This window comes from Bufo gargarizans, chromosome 7, assembly GCF_014858855.1.
Source record: "Bufo gargarizans isolate SCDJY-AF-19 chromosome 7, ASM1485885v1, whole genome shotgun sequence".
NCBI lineage: Eukaryota > Metazoa > Chordata > Amphibia > Anura > Bufonidae > Bufo > Bufo gargarizans.
The window spans coordinates 129,889,473-129,907,395 of NC_058086.1; the positions used below are offsets into that span (position 1 = coordinate 129,889,473).

Below are 17,923 nucleotides of genomic sequence, written 5' to 3' on the forward strand. Positions count from 1 at the left end.
GGTCCGGTGACTGTGGAGGCCAGGTCATCTGGCGCAGCACCCCATCACTCTCCTTCATGGTCAAATAGCCCTTACACAGCCTGGAGGTGTGTGTTTGGGGTCATTGTCCTGTTGAAAAATAAATGATGGTCCAACTAAACGCAAACCGGATGGAATAGCATGCCGCTGCAAGATGCTGTGGTAGCCATGCTGGTTCAGTATGCCTTCCATTTTGAATAAATCTCCAACAGTGTCACCAGCAAAGCACCCCCACACCATCACACCTCCTCCTCCATGCTTCACAGTGGGAACCAGGCATGTAGAGTCCATCCGTTCACCTTTTCTGCGTCGCACAAAGACACGGTGGTTGGAACCAAAGATCTCAAATTTGGACTCATCAGACCAAAGCACAGATTTCCACTGGTCTAATGTCCATTCCTTGTGTTCTTTAGCCCAAACAAGTCTCTTCTGCTTGTTGCCTGTCCGTAGCAGTGGTTTCCTAGCAGATATTCTACCATGAAGACCTGATTCACACAGTCTCCTCTTAACAGTTGTTCTAGAGATGTGTCTGCTGCTAGAACTCTGTGTGGCATTGACCTGGTCTCTAATCTGAGCTGCTGGTAGCCTGCGATTTCTGAGGCTGGTGACTCGGATGAACTTATCCTCCGCAGCAGAGGTGACTCTTAGTCTTCCTTTCCTGGGGCGGTCCGCATGTGAGCCAATTTCTTTGTAGCGCTTGATGGTTTTTGTGACTGCACTTGGGGACACTTTCAAAGTTTTCCCAATTTTTCGGACTGACTGACCTTAATTTCTTAAAGTAATGATGGCCACTCGTTTTTCTTTACTTAGCTGCTTTTTTCTTGCCATAATACAAATTCTAACAGTCTATTCAGTAGGACTATCAGCTGTGTATCCACCTGACTTCTCCACAACGCAACTGATGGTCCCAACCCCATTTATAAGGCAAGAAATCCCACTTATTAAACCTGACAGGGCACACCTGTAAAGTGAAGACCATTTCAGGGGACTACCTCTTGAAGCTCATCAAGAGAATGCCAAGAGTGTGTAAAGCAGTAATCAAAGCAAAAGGTGGCTACTTTGAAGAACCTAGAATATGACATATTTTCAGTTGTTTCACATTTGTTTGTTATGTATATAATTCCACATGTGTTAATTCATAGTTTTGATGCCTTCAGTGTGAATCTCCAATTTTCTTAGTCATGAAAATAAAGAAAACTCTTTGAATGAGAAGGTGTGTCCAAACTTTTGGTCTGTACTGTACATAGCGGCAATTATCTGTCACACAGCGCATGAATAACAAACTAACAGTGCTGCAGCTATATATGTCCTCATAAATAGGAGTGTATTATACATGCGAGAGCTCCACATGTTATAAAAGTGGATGGGACCAAGATCTTATAGTATTTATTATAATATATAGTGCCTTTTTTTAATTTTTTTTATTGCAACATCGATTTTGTACTAACTATCCAAAATACAAAGGAAAATGTCTCTGGTTATCTTACGGTGAATCCTCGGCGCTGCAAGCCGCAAATAGTGACGTGGGTTTTTATCACTTATCCAAAGTTCAATCAAAAAGAGACTGTGCTGCCAAGAGAATATTCCTTTTTCTTTTCCTCTCTTTTACAAACTTCTCTCCTCTTTAGAAAGCACCTTCAGGAGCTCCTGAAGAAGGGTTGTGGCGAAACCCGGATTGGGCGTCTGTGCAGGCTGATCTGAATGCTTGTTATATTTTTAATTTTGTGAGTATAATAAATGAATTTTTATAATCGCTCACCTAAAGTTCTTCACTATCCTCCACTTTTCTCTGGCTTATGAGAAAACAGGGATCTATGAGAAGATCAAGGAATGCCAAAAAAGGTGCTTTCTGAAGCCTATGGCGCTGTGGGGACACAAGTGGTGATGAATACGCACACTGAATGGAATCTTGTAGATTCTGAGGAGGATTTTGTTACATCTTGTGAACCTGGTGAAAACCCAGTTTTTTTTCCTTTAAGTCTGAGGAGAGAAGTTAGTAAAAGAGAGGAAAAGAAAAGTAATATTCTCTTGGCAGCGCAGTCTCTTTTTGATTGAACTTTGTACTAACTATGGCAAAATACGTTTAACTAGTGTGTTTAATAAATGTAATGCAATTTATATGTTTTTGTGAGCCAGTCAATTTAGTATATATTATTCTGAAATAAATCTGGCGATTGGAGCAATGCATGGGAAGATCTCTGGATGCATGTGAGGTACAGAGCTGGTTCTAGCTTTGTTACAAGGAGGTTGTCCTCTACTGTTTGATGTCTGAGTTTTTTTTATTATTTACATCAATCAAAGCATAGCCTCTTTAAGTTTAGTTTAGTTTTCCATCTGGCAAAAAATGATATCTAAATGGTTTCATGTTCCAGGGAAAAGAATGAGAACGCCACACAGGTCGTCTTCATGAATGGACAAGAGACCATCGTGCAACATCCAGACTCCAAGCAAAACCACAGCTTCCTCTATGACTTTTCCTTTTCATCTTTTGAAAGATCAGATCCGAATTATGCAAGTCAAGAAAAAGTGTACGAGAAGCTGGCCGCTCCTCTGTTAGACCGGTCGCTGCTGGGATACAACACCTGCTTGTTTGCCTATGGTCAGACAGGATCCGGAAAGTCCTATACGTATGTAGAACCGGTTATCAATGTGCTGCTGCTGAAGTAGACTAAGGGTTCATTCGCATGGGGTGGTAAATGCATGCATCTGTGGTTCTACAGCAAATACTGAGTGAAGTCTGTGTATATATGTCATATGGCATCGAGGCTAGAGCTTTCACTTTACATTATGCATTTTTGGGACAATTGTCACAGCCAGAACTGTGCATGGTTTCTAATTGGAGCAGCTGGGTCACATGACTGCTGTTTCGGTGACCACGTGATTACCAGGCCTAGGAGAGACAAGAGCACTGCTGCATCCTCTCCTTTTGTTACTGAGCAAGGTATATCCAGAGACTGATAAAGCAGTTCAAAAGAAACCGTTTGTTGCAAGATACTGTGTAAAGAATAATGATTTTTTGGGAAAGTCCAAATTAATTGCATATTTTGTCCAGTATGATGATTTTTTGTGTAGTGTCCAAATTAAAATAAAACTTTCTAAATGGCAAGGATAAAATACAGCAAGTTATACTACTAGTTCAAACCCTCTCTGCTCCTTGCCGGCTTTGTTTACATGGCTGCATCGGTGACATGCCCGTATACTGCATGTGGCCACTGTAGGCAGTCACTTTCCTCAGGGGTTATGTGCACTGGAGTGGGTGGGGGGGTTTGAGCTGGTAAGTATAACTTAAATTTGAAAGATAAAAAAAAAAAGAAAAGACAAATCAAAATGACCAAACTATCAAAAGGACCAAAACAAAATAGGAAACCCATTCCAACACTATAGTTAGTGCAAATTTGCAAACATTAAAAAATGAATATACATTTAAAAATCAATTGGGGGATTTATAAAATTGATGTAAAGTAGAACTAGCTTAGTTGCCCATAGCAACCAATCAGATGCCACCTTTCATTTTTCACAGCTCCTGGGAAATAAAAGATGGCATCTGGTTGCTATGGGCAACTAAGCCACTTCTACGTTACACCAGTTTTATAAATCTTCCCCCAATGTTTTTAGCCCCTCTGGGGCTGATTTACTATTACTGCCTAAGAGCAAGACATTGTAAACTAAGACAATCTTAAACTGTGTCAGATATATGGCTGGTTTTGGATGATAAATATGGCACATCTTTCATGCCCTCTTTCCAAAAAGCCACGCCCCCTTGTCAGTGGAGGCAGAAAGTGTGTAAAACGGTCTAAGGCTACATGCACACGATCGTGCCATGTTTTACGGTCCGTAAATTGGGGATCCGCGAAACACTGATGCCGCTTGGCTGCGTTCCGCACATTACGGAACGGGCCGCCTATAATAAAAATGCCTATTGTCTGCAAAATGGACAAGAATAGGACATGTTCTATTTTTTTTGTGGGGCCACGGAACGGAGCAACAGATGCGGACAGCACACTGTTTGCTGTCCGCATCTTTTGCAACCCCATTGAAGTGAATGGGTCTGCATCCAAGCCTCAAAAAATGCGGCTCGAATGCAGACCAAAACAACGGTCGTGTGCATGAGGCCTAAAACTGTTAATAGATGCCCTGAAAGGCATATACCTATTTTTTTTTTTAACGCAAATTGTAGAATGCAAAAAAAAAACTCCAGCATCAATTTTCATTACCCAGTCATTTGGGACCTGAAGACTAATCATTAAGAGGTTAAAGGGTAACTGTCATGTTTTCATTAAAAAAATCAATTTTAGCATATGTTACTGCTGCAGCAGCATTATGCAAAAAGCAATCTTTAGTTTCTTCACATACCACTGTTTTCCTTGAGTTTTTCCGTTAGTTACGACTGTTTAGACATTTACAAAATGAGGACCTTCTCAAGATGGCTCCTCTGCCAGTTCTCTGAGGCCAAAACTGCTTTCCCTCACTTCCCATACACCCTTGCTGTATCCAGCAGCTCCCTGCCAGCCAATCAGATTGGATTACTGAGAGACACGCCTCATCACTCTGAAGCCTAATGCAGGCATGCAGTATGAAGGACCGGCCCTTTGTCTATCTGTCTTTTTAGCTAAAGACAGACAAGCCATAGCAACTGTCTTTTAAGGGAGCAGTGGAAAGGGACAGGGGACATTAAAGGGATATTCCCATCTTAGACAATGGGGGCAAATTGCTAGGATATGCCCCCAGGGACCTGCACCTATATTGAGAACGGAGCAGGGGGTCCGTCCACCACCAAGCGCTAATCCCCGCCTCTCCCAAAGAAGTGAATGGGAGAGTGCCGCGCATGCGCCCATTCATTTCTATGGGGCAGACGGCAATAGCCGAGCCAGTGCTCGGCTATTTTCGGAGGTCCCATAGGAATGAATGGAGGGTGGCTGCGCATGCGCAGTGCGCTCTCCTTCACTTTCAGGGCTCCGTTCTCCATTTAGGTGCGGGTCCCAGCGGTGGGACCAGCACCTATAAGACAATGGGGGCATATCCTAAAGATATGCCCCCATTGTCTGAGATGAGAAAACCCCTTTAATGAAAGCTGTTATTATAAGGTAATTACAGATCTTTTGACAATCATTGACAGACTAACTCAGGTATACATGCCTAGCTCTAATAAACTAGCCCCCCAAAAAAATGACAGTTACACTTTAACCCCTTAAAGACTGATGACATACATGTACGTCATCGGTCCGGTCTTTAAACATGGCACGCGCTTGCTGGCGCAGCGGGTGCAATAGCCGTGGGGTTTGTGCTATTTTAAATAGCAGAGACCCGCTGCACATGTATGAGATCAGCCATGTGGCTGATCGCGCACATTTTACCCTTCAGATACCGTGGTCAAATGTGACCACGGCATTTGATCAGTCCAGAAGCGGAAGTCGCGCACTTCCGGTCCGGTAACGGCATTCCCCGGCTAAGATCGGGGAACGTGTTACTTCGCTGAAATACACCGAAGCCTCAAGCAGGCTTCGTGCTGTATTGTTATATTCCAAATGAAGTCTTCAATGATGGCTATTTAGCCATCAGTGAACACAATGGGCAATCTAATGATAGCCAGTTATTGTCACCCAAGGTGTCTTAAAGTAAAAAAAAAAAAAGTTTTTACAAAAAAAACCAGAAGTTTAAATCACCACCCTTTCCTTAAAAAAAGAATTGATAAAAATGATCACACATGAGCCCTCACACAGCCCCGTACACATAACTACCAAAAAGTTATAGGGGTCAGGATATGGTTGTAACATTCCCCCCCCCCCCCCCCCTCAAATGTTTTACCTTATTTTTCACTTTATAAGACGTACCCGATGATGAGATGCATCTAGGTTTTAGAGGAGGACAATAAGATTTTTTTCTTTTTCATTGGACCTCAGATCAGGCCAGCAATCAGACACCCAATGTTAATCAGACCCTTGCTCAGACTCCCAATGTTAATAAGACCCCAGTAAGACATCAGATCAGCCTCCCATGCCTCAGATCAGCCCCCACTATGATCCCCCATGCCATTTATCAGCCCCAATGCCGTTTATTAGCCCCCATGCCACAGATCAAATAAAATAACACTTGCCTCTCCTGCTCCTGGACGCCACCGCTCCTCACCTCCAGCGCGCTCTGTCTTCTGCCTGCTGCGGCTGTACTGTAACCCGACACGCACAGTGTGAGATCACAGAGCGCCCTCAGGCTGTGCCCAGCCCCAGCACAGCCGAGGACCAGGAAGCTGTGATTACAGAGCCTTCACTGCTTCCCGGTCCTCCAGTACTAATGAGCGCTTCCATCTTCTCCCGATGATGAAGCCCCTTCGTCACCCGGCTCCCAATTGCAATCTGCTACTGGGAGGGCAACCCACACCGAATGTAGGAGGTAAAGGGGTGAGGGGAAAAGGCTGAAAACTAGGGAAAGGAGCATGTCACCTACTAGAGAAACCCTAATCAAAGTCCTCAGAGGTTGGTGAGTTCATACACAGGAACCTAGAGGCCTAACTTACCCTGTAGGACCCTGGTACTAATGTCAGGACAAGAGACAACCTGTTCCTCCAAAAGGTAGGAAGAACACAAGTCTCCCTCAGGCTGAAACACAAATGGCAGGGAAAAGAGCAACACAAGAAAACCCAAACAATAAAGCAGGGGAAGGAGACACTTAACTTCAAGTAGCAATGAAACCACAGGAACTCAGCCGAGATCCAAACATCAGCGATCCACAACAAGTCTGAAGCTATAAACTGCACAGCATGGTGGGAGAAGCCACAATAATAGGGAATGTAAAATGACCACATAAGCAACACCTGAGGCAAGCGGTGTGGCCATTACCAGAAATAACACAGATCCGAATTGACCCAAGGAACCTGTCAGATCAGACCACGTGTTGCCAGTCTCACGGATCTCCTGGCTCCTGTCACGGGAACGTCTGTGACAGCTACATCATCATCGAGTACTGTCTGCACGTCAATGACGTCCTCCTCAACGGTCTCTGAGCCAGGAGCCTGAGTGCTCGCAACACCAGCTCCTACGCCACTCTCCTCATCACTACTTGCCCGCCTACTGGAGGAATTGGCGGATGTCTCCTCCAGATCTTGGCTGGGCAGTAGCTGCTGACAGTCATGTAGCAGCTCGTCCTCGCTGTATAGTGGAGCAGAACCCACAGAGTATGATACTTCTCTGGCTAAGGGAACAGAAAAGGACAGAGGCAGGTTGAGGACAGGCGAGAGCCTGCTCCCTGGCCATGCCAACTACAGGTTCTGTCTGACGAACCCACCGACTCTTGGTTGGGGGTGTTTGATGTCACTTGGGATCAAGTGGATGACAGAGTCAACCATTCAAGAACTACTGGGTTGCTGGTCAAGACACGACCGCTACTGACACTGGGAGTTCGGGCCTCTGGAAGTGACCCCTGCTGCCATGCCCCCTTACTCTGCACTACACATTTAGGTCTCTGCCCCTCCCCTGTGCAGGGCCTGTCACTTCTTTGTCTGACATACTGTTAGATCCAATAAGTAAATTAATACACCCCAAAAAAGGCAGTAATTTTGTCACTTCACCACACAACGGCAAATAATACTTTTTTTTGCCACTAGTACATGGCAAAAATGGCTTTAGAACATATAACTGCACCGCTTAACTGCAAATAATATATATCTATTTTTTGCCACTAATACATCCCAAAAAGGGCTGTAGTTTTGTCACTTCACCACCTAACGGCAACTAATACTTTTTTTTTGCCACTAGTACACGCCGAAAAAGCTTTAGAACATATAGTTGCACCACTGAACGGCAAATAATTCCCTTTTTTTTTATACTAATACGGTATACGCCAAAAAGGGTTTAGAACATATAACTGCACCGCACAAGGGCTAATAAGACGTATACATATTTCCTAGTAATACATCCTGTTAATGGCTGTATCACACAGCACTTGCACCCCAATAAAAAGAACTGTTTGCTGGAATTACAGAGGTATTATCTAGTGAAAACCTAAAATCAGCAGTATAATGGAAATTTGGATCCCCAGTCAGTGCAGCAAGGTGTAATAGGATTCCTATCTCCCTATTCTTTCCATACACTATTAATGCTCTTTCCCTGAACTTCTATTCAGCAAAATATAAGTTTTCACGTCTTTCCTAGCACTGTCCCTAGCACCTTCTAACATCTCTCCCTGCACTAAGTACACTGGAAAATGGCTGAATCTATTTATAGGGCTGTGACATCACAGGGCTGGCTGGCTGCTGATTGGCTGCATGCATGGCATTGTGGGTGATCCCTCGTTCCCAGAGTTCTTTGCTCCATGTCCTAACTTGAGCAGCAGCCATTTTAGGAAAAAATGTGATTCGTTACCACGAAGCGTGAGGATATTCGTATTCGGTGCAAATCAAATTTTTCCTGAATTTCTGAACGAATTCCGCTTTGTCAACTTTGATTCGCTAATCTCTAGTTAGTACTATGCTGGACAAGTAATTTGTAATGACTTTTCTTTATTGCAGTATGATGGGTTTTGGTGAAGAACTAGGAATTATACCAAGATTTTGTGAGCGCCTCTTCTCGAAGATTCAGCCTGCAAAGCAGAAGGTACAGATATTTGTGGTACACATTTTAAGTTGCATAATGGCAATAGAAGATAAGCAGCACTCCAAATCCACACATAGGGTAAACATCACTCCAGTAATCTAGATACCTGGTAGAGAACTCCAGTTTAAAGTGGTGCCCGCAGAAAAGGTTCCAGGCTTGAGGGTCCCTTGTAGTAACAGTATAATGGAAGAATCCACAGCACTCATCCTGTTCAAACAATTCTGTGTTCATTTAACCCGCAGCAAACATTGCAACGTTTTGATTATTAACTCTTTAACAAGCAGTGAACAATTGCACAGTGAACCTTAAAGGGGTTGTCCGGGATCAAAACTTTTTTTTAAATAAGTTTACACACTCTTAATAGCCGATTCAAGGTTCCCACATATTTTTTCTTGTATTTTCTCCTCTTCTACAGGGCTCCGACAGTCCCCCACTCATTGTTGACATCGATGTTTAGGTTAGGCTACTTTCACACTAGCGTTCGTCGGTCCGCTCGTGAGCTCCGTTTGAAGGGGCTCACGAGCGGACCCGAACGCTTCCGTCCAGCCCTGATGCAGTCTGAATGGATGCGGATCCGCTCAGACTGCATCAGTCTGGCGGCGTTCAGCCTCCGCTCCGCTCGGGTGTCCGCCTGGCCGTGCGGAGGCGTGCGGATCCGTTCAGACTTACAATGTAAGTCATTGGGGACGGATCCGTTTGAAGATGCCACAATATGGCTCAATCTTTAAGCGGATCCGTCCCCCATTGACTTTACATTGAAAGTCTGGACGGATCCGTCCGAGGCTATTTTCACACTTAGCTTTTATATGCCAAAATAATGCAGACGGATCCGTTCTGAACGGAGCCTCCGTCTGCATTATTATGATCGGATCCGTTCAGAACGGATCCGATCGAACGCTAGTGTGAAAGTAGCCTTAGCGCTAACTTCCTGCCTCACATTGTCACCTCCTCTGTGCATCCGCCCCCTGAATCATTCTTTCTCCAGCCTGCTGCAGCATTTGCCTGTATTTTACATAGGAGGGGTTTACTATGCTAAGTAGCATAGTGCTCTGCCTCCTTCATTGAGAAGAAAGCCAGAGGGGCGGGGTTTAGCGTCATGTGTTGCCACCTAGTTTCCGCCCCTCAGTGCGCTGTGCATAATCACTGAGGCTGACGGTGACGTCACCGGGCTCCCTGCGAAGCGGAAGCAGAGGCTTCGCTCTGCAGTAAGGGACCCGGTACGTCACTGAATCTTTGAAAAGCGGCACTTCCGGCAGAGGATTTATGACATGTAAACGGGGCATTAGAAAAGTCTGGCAAAGGTAGGACAGGAATGTATGTAATATTTATGTGCTTGGTGTTCACTTGTAGCAATGTCCCCAATCCCGGACAACCCCTTTAAGTAGTAACCCAGTAGGTGGGCGTATACAACAATGTATAAAATAAATATATGTGCCAGTGTTTATAACCTCATATATAGATACACTTACATGTGCGAGGGATCCATGTGAAGTGCTAAGAGTCTCTATATTAAAAGGCATAATTCATGCCTGCGTCCGGCGTGCTCTGACCTCGACTGCACAGGTGCAAGTTGGCTCGCGGAAGAAGGGAGATGCGCTGCAACCAATAGAGGGGCCGAACATCACTGGGAGCTAGTGACAACCACAGTTATCTGGTAAAAAACTTGTATATAAGTTTGGCTGGCACCAGCATTGTTGTTTAGCGCCAATACTTTGTGATCATCGGCCCCTCTTCAGCAGTTTTACTTGACCACAACAATCTTGGATGACTTGCAACTTTTTTGATTGGCGGCTATTTTTTAGGAATGGGCTTCTTTCTATCCCGTTTTTTACTCGATAACTGCGGTTCGTCACTAGCTCCCACTGACGTTCAGCCCCTCTATTGTTTGTACCACATCTCCCTTCTCCCGCACCTTCGCAGTCAAGGCCAGAGCACGCCGGACGCAGGCATGAATTATGCATTTTGATATGGATGCTCTTGGCACTTCACATGGATCCCTAGCACATGTAAGTGCATCTATATATGAGGTTATAAACCCTGGCACATAAATTTCTTTCATGCATTTCTTTGGCTATGTTTATTATGTGATTTACACAATAGGGTGAGATATTTATATGGTGTCTACACCCACTCAATGGGCGTTTTCTGTATAAGCCCACCTACTGGGTTACTACTTAAAGTATAACTGTCATCTTTTTTTTATTTATTTTTTGGAGTATTGGATTGTGGTGATTAATATCTCCTTGGTGGCCCTATTTCAACTTTTCACTGTGTATTCAATTACCCCTTAAATCCACAGTTTTGTTCCCTCTACTGCCTACTTTTACCTGTGCTTAAAATCGGGTTGCTATGCAGGGTCTGTCTGTGTTGAAGGATGGAGGACGCAGAAGAACGCAGCGTGCAAGGTCAGATTACTGACAGCCAGGGACTGTAAGTAAATGATTAAAGCCAGGTCCTCCCCAGCAGCTGATAACAGTGCCTGGGCTGTGTGCACTTCTCCCTGTCCCTGCGCTTGGCAGACGCTCCCTCACTCAGCAGACTGGGACAATGCAGAGTTGAAGCAGCGCAGAGCAAGAAACGGAGATCTGCCGTCTGCTCAGTGTATAAATGAAAGCAACATGTGGTAAGAGGACCCCTTTCTGTGGCAGGAGATTAACCCTTTAGGGGGGGAGGGCTCTGGTTACTGACACTTTTGGGGGGCTATTGTTACTGACTAGTGAGGGCAGGCGGGATTAGCCTCAGGATGAGGGCAGTGGCGGCCATCTTAACGGAATAGAGAAATCGCAGTTTTATGCAGACTGGTTGCTAAGGGCTGAATCTTATTAAATATGGGGTAAGTCAGTCTAATAGTAACTGATTCTGGAATATCATGTTATTAGTAACTACATATATGGAAATTGAAATTAGGGTCTAAGTTTGACAGTTATCCTTTAAGGTTCACTATGTGCAATTTGTTCACTGCTTGATAAAGACTTCTTAGTCGAAACGTCGCAATGTTTGCTACAGGTTAAATAAACACTGAATTGTTTGAAATGAACGAGTGCTGCGGATTCTTCCATTATACTCAAGCTGCATAATAGGGCACAAATAGAACAGCTGTGCCAGGGGCACCACTGCTTGACATTAAAGGGAATCGGTCAACCTGATTTTGGACTAAACACATAAGTAGTACTGCAGATAAGGAGTCCAGATCACTATTTTTGGTTTTCCTACAGGTCCCGGTTCCCCTGCTGTCAGCTCTCAAAGCTGCACTGAAATATGCAGTATAGACTGCTGTGCTGTACTAGCATAATGGAGAGGAGTCCTGTGCCCATGCACTGCAGTCCTGACAATGTATTTCAATGCAGCTATGAACGCTGCCAGCGGGCGAAGGAGGGCTGTAGGAAAGTATAAAAATTGTGATCTGGACTCCATATCTGCAGTACTACTCATGTATTACTGTAGTCCAAAATCAGGGTGACAGATTCTCTTTGATATTGGTGACTTATCCTCCATATACTGTAGGTCTACAGTATGGCAGCTTGGCCACCGCACAATGGACTGTGCTACCAACGCTGGCAGCTGCTGAAATTGATGACCGATCTGGAGGATAAGTCAACCATATCAAAGAGCTGGGATACCCCCAATTTTTTATTTTTTTTTAGCATTTTTTCCCCCCTCATTTTTGTACAATTTAGCCAGCAGCCCAAATACTTTATTTGATGATCCGGCTTACCGTAGGTTTTGTACTAATGCATATTGAGGATCTCCTTCAGTTTTGAATACTCATTACAATGTAGAACGGAATTGTAATGTGCCTGTCCTAAACAGGTCTCCTTCCATTTGGAGATGAGCTACTTTGAAGTGTACAATGAGAAGATACATGACCTCCTGGTTTTTAAAGCAGATAACGGACAAAAGAAACAACCAGTAAGTATCTTTCCTTGTTCAGAGTTTTAAATAATTGGAGCTGAAACTTAAAGTGAACCTATCACCAGCGACCACCATATTAATGTGCGTGCATGGACACCTAGCTGTGGTTCACCTAATAAAACGCTGTTTTCTTTGCCTTTTTTACTATATTGATTTGGTAAGTTCACGTAAAATGTGTACAGCACTATAGTATATGTGTAATTCGATTTTTATTGCTAAAAAAAAAAAAATAGCAAAAAAACCCCAATCATTTCACTTTAACCATTTTGTTGCATTGACAGCTCAGAGTCCGGGAACATCCCCTGATGGGTCCATATGTGGAAGACCTGTCCACGTAAGTACTAACTCCCAGACAGCAAGTGTCTGTTTTATTACACTTGATGGTAAAGACACAGATGTTGTAATGTCCTGGTGCATTCATCAGAATTGATATCAATTTTTAAGTTTTGCTTAATTTTTTTTTTCAGAAATGTTGTGTCTTCTTTTCCAGACATTCAGGTGAGAGATGCAGCTTTCCAAGTAATCGGCATCATAGTGGATTTTGCATTTGTTTAATTCCGTTGTCACATATATAGAACATAGTATTGTTTTTGCATCATAGGGGCTTTCTCATCTAAGACATTGTTGACATATAGGATATGTCACCAGTGTCGGATAGATGCAGGTCCCACCTCTCTAAAACAGGATCCTCAAAGTGAGCAAAGAGCAGCTGCGCATGCGGGACCGCACTCCATAAAATTTTTTGGGGGGGGACTGCCAAAAATAGCCGTTCACTGGTTTGGCCATCTCCGGCGTTCCCATAGAAAGGAATGGAGTGGTGGCTGCGCTTGCACGGTGCTCTTTCCATTAATTTATATGGGACTGCTGAAAATATCTGAGCGTGCTCGCTTGGCTATTTTTAGGAGCGCCAATAAAAATGAGTGGAGTGGAGTGCTCTCCTTCACTTTTGGGGGACCATTTTAGAGAAAGGTGCGGGTCTCAGAGGTTGAATAGAAATATGCCAGGCATGCTCAACCTGCAGCTCTCCAGCTTTTGAAAAACTACAACTCCCAGCACGCCCAAACAGCTTACAGCTATCGGCCTACAGCAGGGCATGGTGGGAGTTGTAGTTTTCCAACAGCTGGAGGGCGGCAGGTTGAGCATCCCTGCAATATGCCATCTACCATAAGTCCCAGATAAAACAACCACATTAAAATTTAACTTGGCATCCTCCTCGATGTTTTCATTCAGCTGATGGTGGCAGCAGCCTTGAACCTCAGTGCTGTGGGATGAAGTTAAAGGAGTTTTCCATGGCTTCCATATTGATGCTCAGAATAAGTCATCAATATCTGATAGTTAAAGCAAAAAACGAATGTGGGTGCACGACCATGTGAATAGAAACACACTGGGTGCTACACAGCGATCCCTGCATAATATGAATCAAGAACAAGAGAAAGTGATGTGGAAACAGTGAGCACACCTAGCATATAATACAAAATAATCTTTATTTAATCACAAGAAACAAAACCTTGTACAAAAAAAGCATAAAAACAATTAAAAACAAATTGACACACAGGAGGGCTGTGGATTTTGGTTACCAATATATTTATACATTTTTGTACTTGTTCCCATATGTTAATATAGTTGACGTTAATTTAAAAATACATTTTTGCTCTGTGTTTCAGAGTTGGCTGGAGCTGGGGAATAAGCAGAGGGCAACAGCTGCGACAGGGATGAATGATAAAAGTTCCAGGTCCCACTCTGTGTTTACTCTCATTATGACCCAGACCAAGGTAAAGATGCATTTAATTCACCAAGAAAACCACACTGATTTTATTTGCTTTTACAGGTCCCTGAAGACCTGTGTCTGTAACACTAAACCTGCAACTCAATGATTCACTTGTCCGTAATATTTGTCATCTGTAGAATTTTCTGCATGTTCCTGGAGCAAATAGACTGGTAGATTTTTGAGCGGGTGGAGTTTAGGCAAGGACAGAGCTAAGTGTCCTTTAGCTAATTGCAGAAACCGCATTGGGAAAGGCCCCTTCTTCAACCAGTTCTCTCAGGTTGAAGAAGCTCTGGGATACATACTGAACAATTAATTCTTGTTTTCTTAGTTTTTATTGTAACATGATAGAAATTAGCATCAAATGAGACGGGTATTAAAGAGAAAACAAGCTATCACTCCAAAATGCAATCTGCAAGCATCCTGTGATAGAGCAGGAGGAGCTGAGCAGATTGATATATACAGTAGTTTCGTGGGAAGGATTAATAAAAACATGTCATTTCTACATTTAAACTTCTGCTTTATGTGAACTTAAAGCCTATGTACACCTTTTGGAGGCATTTCTTTTATGATTGCATTTTATTCATTTTGGGCAAATATATATTTTTTTCAATTGGCCTTTATCAAAGAAGCACTCCCGCTAAACTTTTTATTCTCTGACCTGTTAGAAAGGTACATGATGTAATCTGTAGTGAATGTAATTTTCTTACCAGTGGCTGTATTTGTGAGTTATCCCCTCCCTTCTGCAACCAGACTCTCCAACTGACAGCATCTTGTGTGGACAGGAAGTCAGTTTCTCTATGTATTCCTAAGGGGAGTATCAGCCTCATAGGAATGAATAGAGAAGTAACTGACTTCCTGCCCTGTGTCAGTTGGAGATCAGAAAGTTGGTGACATGACATCACTGGTCAGCTAATAAACATTTTGCCGGGAGTTCTACTTTAAAGATATTGAGCCGTTCTGTCACAAAGGGTTAACTGTTTTTCTAGCTGTGTGACTGGTACTTTCACTTTGTGCCAGTCATCTAATAGACCTCATTTCTTACTAAAAGGTCATAAACGCTTATTTAAGCCACATTCTTATCACTAAGATAAGAACTGAGCCATAATGATTGTTTATAAGGTCATAGATCAGATATAAGGGGCCATCAGCTGAGTTGCCTGATGGAACAGAGTAAAAATTCTGATACTGCTAATAGAGAAGCTCAAGTTTGCACAGACAGGGGTTAATTTTTTTAATAAAGACCCGTTGCAAAAACTATTTTAGCGCAAAATCACTGCAATGCAATAATGCAATAATAAAAAATGTATCCAAAGGTGTGCATAACCTTTAAGACCACCCCGTGGTACAGCTATGAGTGACTGACAGCCATCTCTGTATATACACTTACACAGGGAATGCTATCAATCACTACTTCCCCGGTGTACAACTGATACCAGAAACGGTAGAAATATACATGTGTAAATTGCTAGTTTTCCTGAATCTTTTCTCATGAACTATATATCAGTCTGCTCAGCTCCTCCCGCTCTACAACATGCTGCCTGCAGATTGCACTGCATTTTGTGGTGATGTGTCCTCTTTAATGGCGATATTAATTTCAGTGAAGATTGTTTCTTTTATACAAAAAACGTTAGCCATGTTTTATTCAAATGAAGCTTTATCATTGTACAATGCATCATTCTGATATATGTTTAGTTCTTCACAATCATAAGATTTTACTTGCTGTCACTGAATAAGAACACTCCTGTTTTACATTCAAAGGCTGCAAGCACATCTAGATCTAGCCTTTCTCTCCGCTAAAAAGTAGATGTAGTTGTATCCAATGTAGGTAATGCTTTTTGAGCTAAATACACTCTTCAACGTTAAAATTGCAACACCAAGAAAGACGGGCCATAATGCAAATCAAAGAAGTAGCAGGGGTTGCTAAGATCTGCAGACTGATCAAATTTTCAAGCACCTAGCTCTAATCTGTGGCATGTGGGATGGGCATAAATGCCAAATTGAAAGCAAACCTTTTTGGCCACATAAAACCACAAAAATCAGATCAATTTATTTAAGAGACAGAATCCTTGAACTGAGACTCCTTGGTTCATCACTCACCTAGGCACTGTACAAAGTTGTGTGTCCCGATGGTTGGGAGAACAACAAACTGGAATGACAAAGAGAGATTCCTGGAGGAGAACCTCTGCACAGACAGATCATCTGGTTAGACGAATGGTGCATAGTAATTAATTCTGTACTGCAAGTGAAATTGATGCCTTAGGTGTGGTAAGCAGTGTCCACACAAACCATCAGAAGGCGTTTGTACGGCATCCAGCTACAGGTGTTCTATTGACCTCACACCACTGCTCTCAACGGCTGTCATGGTACGCAGTAAGACAGCAATGGAGGTCTGGAACATAGATCTGTCCTCTTCAGCAATAGGTCCCACATTTGTCTCAGATGCAATGAGATTGGTGTGCAGATTCACAGTGGGCAATGGTGTGAACTGGCCTTCACAAGGGAACATCATACTGGTCCTTCTCCCAGGATTATGGTGTGGGGTGGCGTAATGTATGTTAGCCAGACCAATCTAGTCTTCATTCCAGGTAATTAACAGCCCGATGTTACATTGATTTTGTTGTGGAATCAGTGTCCCAGGAGTAGTTTTTCAACAGGCCAATACCAGGTCGCATATTGCTCATGCCACCAGGGTGTGTAGGGACTCCAAACTTGTTTCCCATTAAACACATCTGGGACATCATTGGTCGTCAACTGCAAAGGTAGCTGCATTCAGCGTGTCAGGATGTTCCTCAGACAACCATTAATATCCTCATTGATAGCATGCTAAGGCGTGTCAGTGTGTGTATTTCTGCATGTGGAGCTCATACTCGATACTGAATAAATCAAGATGTTTTGAATATTTTATTTCCATATGTTATCATTTGTATATCATATTGCATTTCTATCGGTCCTGTGATTCCCATACCTCCATGACTCCACTCTTTGGTGTTGCAATTTCAATGTTGAGAAGTGAACGTCAGTACCAACTACACAACTCTCTCTGGTAGTTTGGTGTAACGTATCCATTAGCATTGGATATAGCATTACCAAGATTGCATACAATTGTCTGCACTCCTCAGCTGGGAAAATGACTAATAAAGAAATGTCTAGTCCTGCACCAGATTTATCACAGTGGCTCAGGCTGCATAATAAATGTGGTGCAGGGATAGACAATTTTTTGTAACTCTGTACCAACCATTGGTTGGCTTTGTTTAACACAGACATTTACTCTAGATTTATGCCACAATTTTGGCACAAAACGTGGTTTCTTAGGTCATGCCCTTTTTGGGGGGCTGATTTCTCTGAACCTAGGTTGTACACAATTTGGCTCAAAATATACCAAAATCTAGGTGCACTTGCATTAGTAAATGTGAGCCAAAATGTACCATTATAACAGGCGTAGAAAATGGCCAGAAATAGCAGAATGGTAGAAATCGCAGAATGCGGCACAAAGGACCTTTGCCCCGCAATCTTTGCCAAATATAGGCCTAATTTAGGCATATTTCTTCTGTTTAATAAATGACCCCCCCCCCCCCCAATAGTGCTTTTCTATGTATGAACACAACAGCTTATTCTGAAAAGTCACCTGAAATGGCAGGTA

The 17,923-nt window shown here is 43.1% G+C and overlaps 1 protein-coding gene across 1 annotated transcript in view; it reads left to right on the forward strand.

Moving 5' to 3' along the window:
- KIF14 (kinesin family member 14) overlaps nucleotides 1-17,923 on the forward strand; it is an 82,553-nt gene that overhangs the window by 22,729 nt on the left and 41,901 nt on the right. The window contains 6 exon segments of the mRNA XM_044300940.1: nucleotides 2,391-2,645; nucleotides 8,519-8,603; nucleotides 12,414-12,512; nucleotides 12,797-12,849; nucleotides 12,983-13,013; nucleotides 14,180-14,287. Of these exon segments, the coding sequence (XP_044156875.1) occupies nucleotides 2,391-2,645; nucleotides 8,519-8,603; nucleotides 12,414-12,512; nucleotides 12,797-12,849; nucleotides 12,983-13,013; nucleotides 14,180-14,287 (631 nt within the window).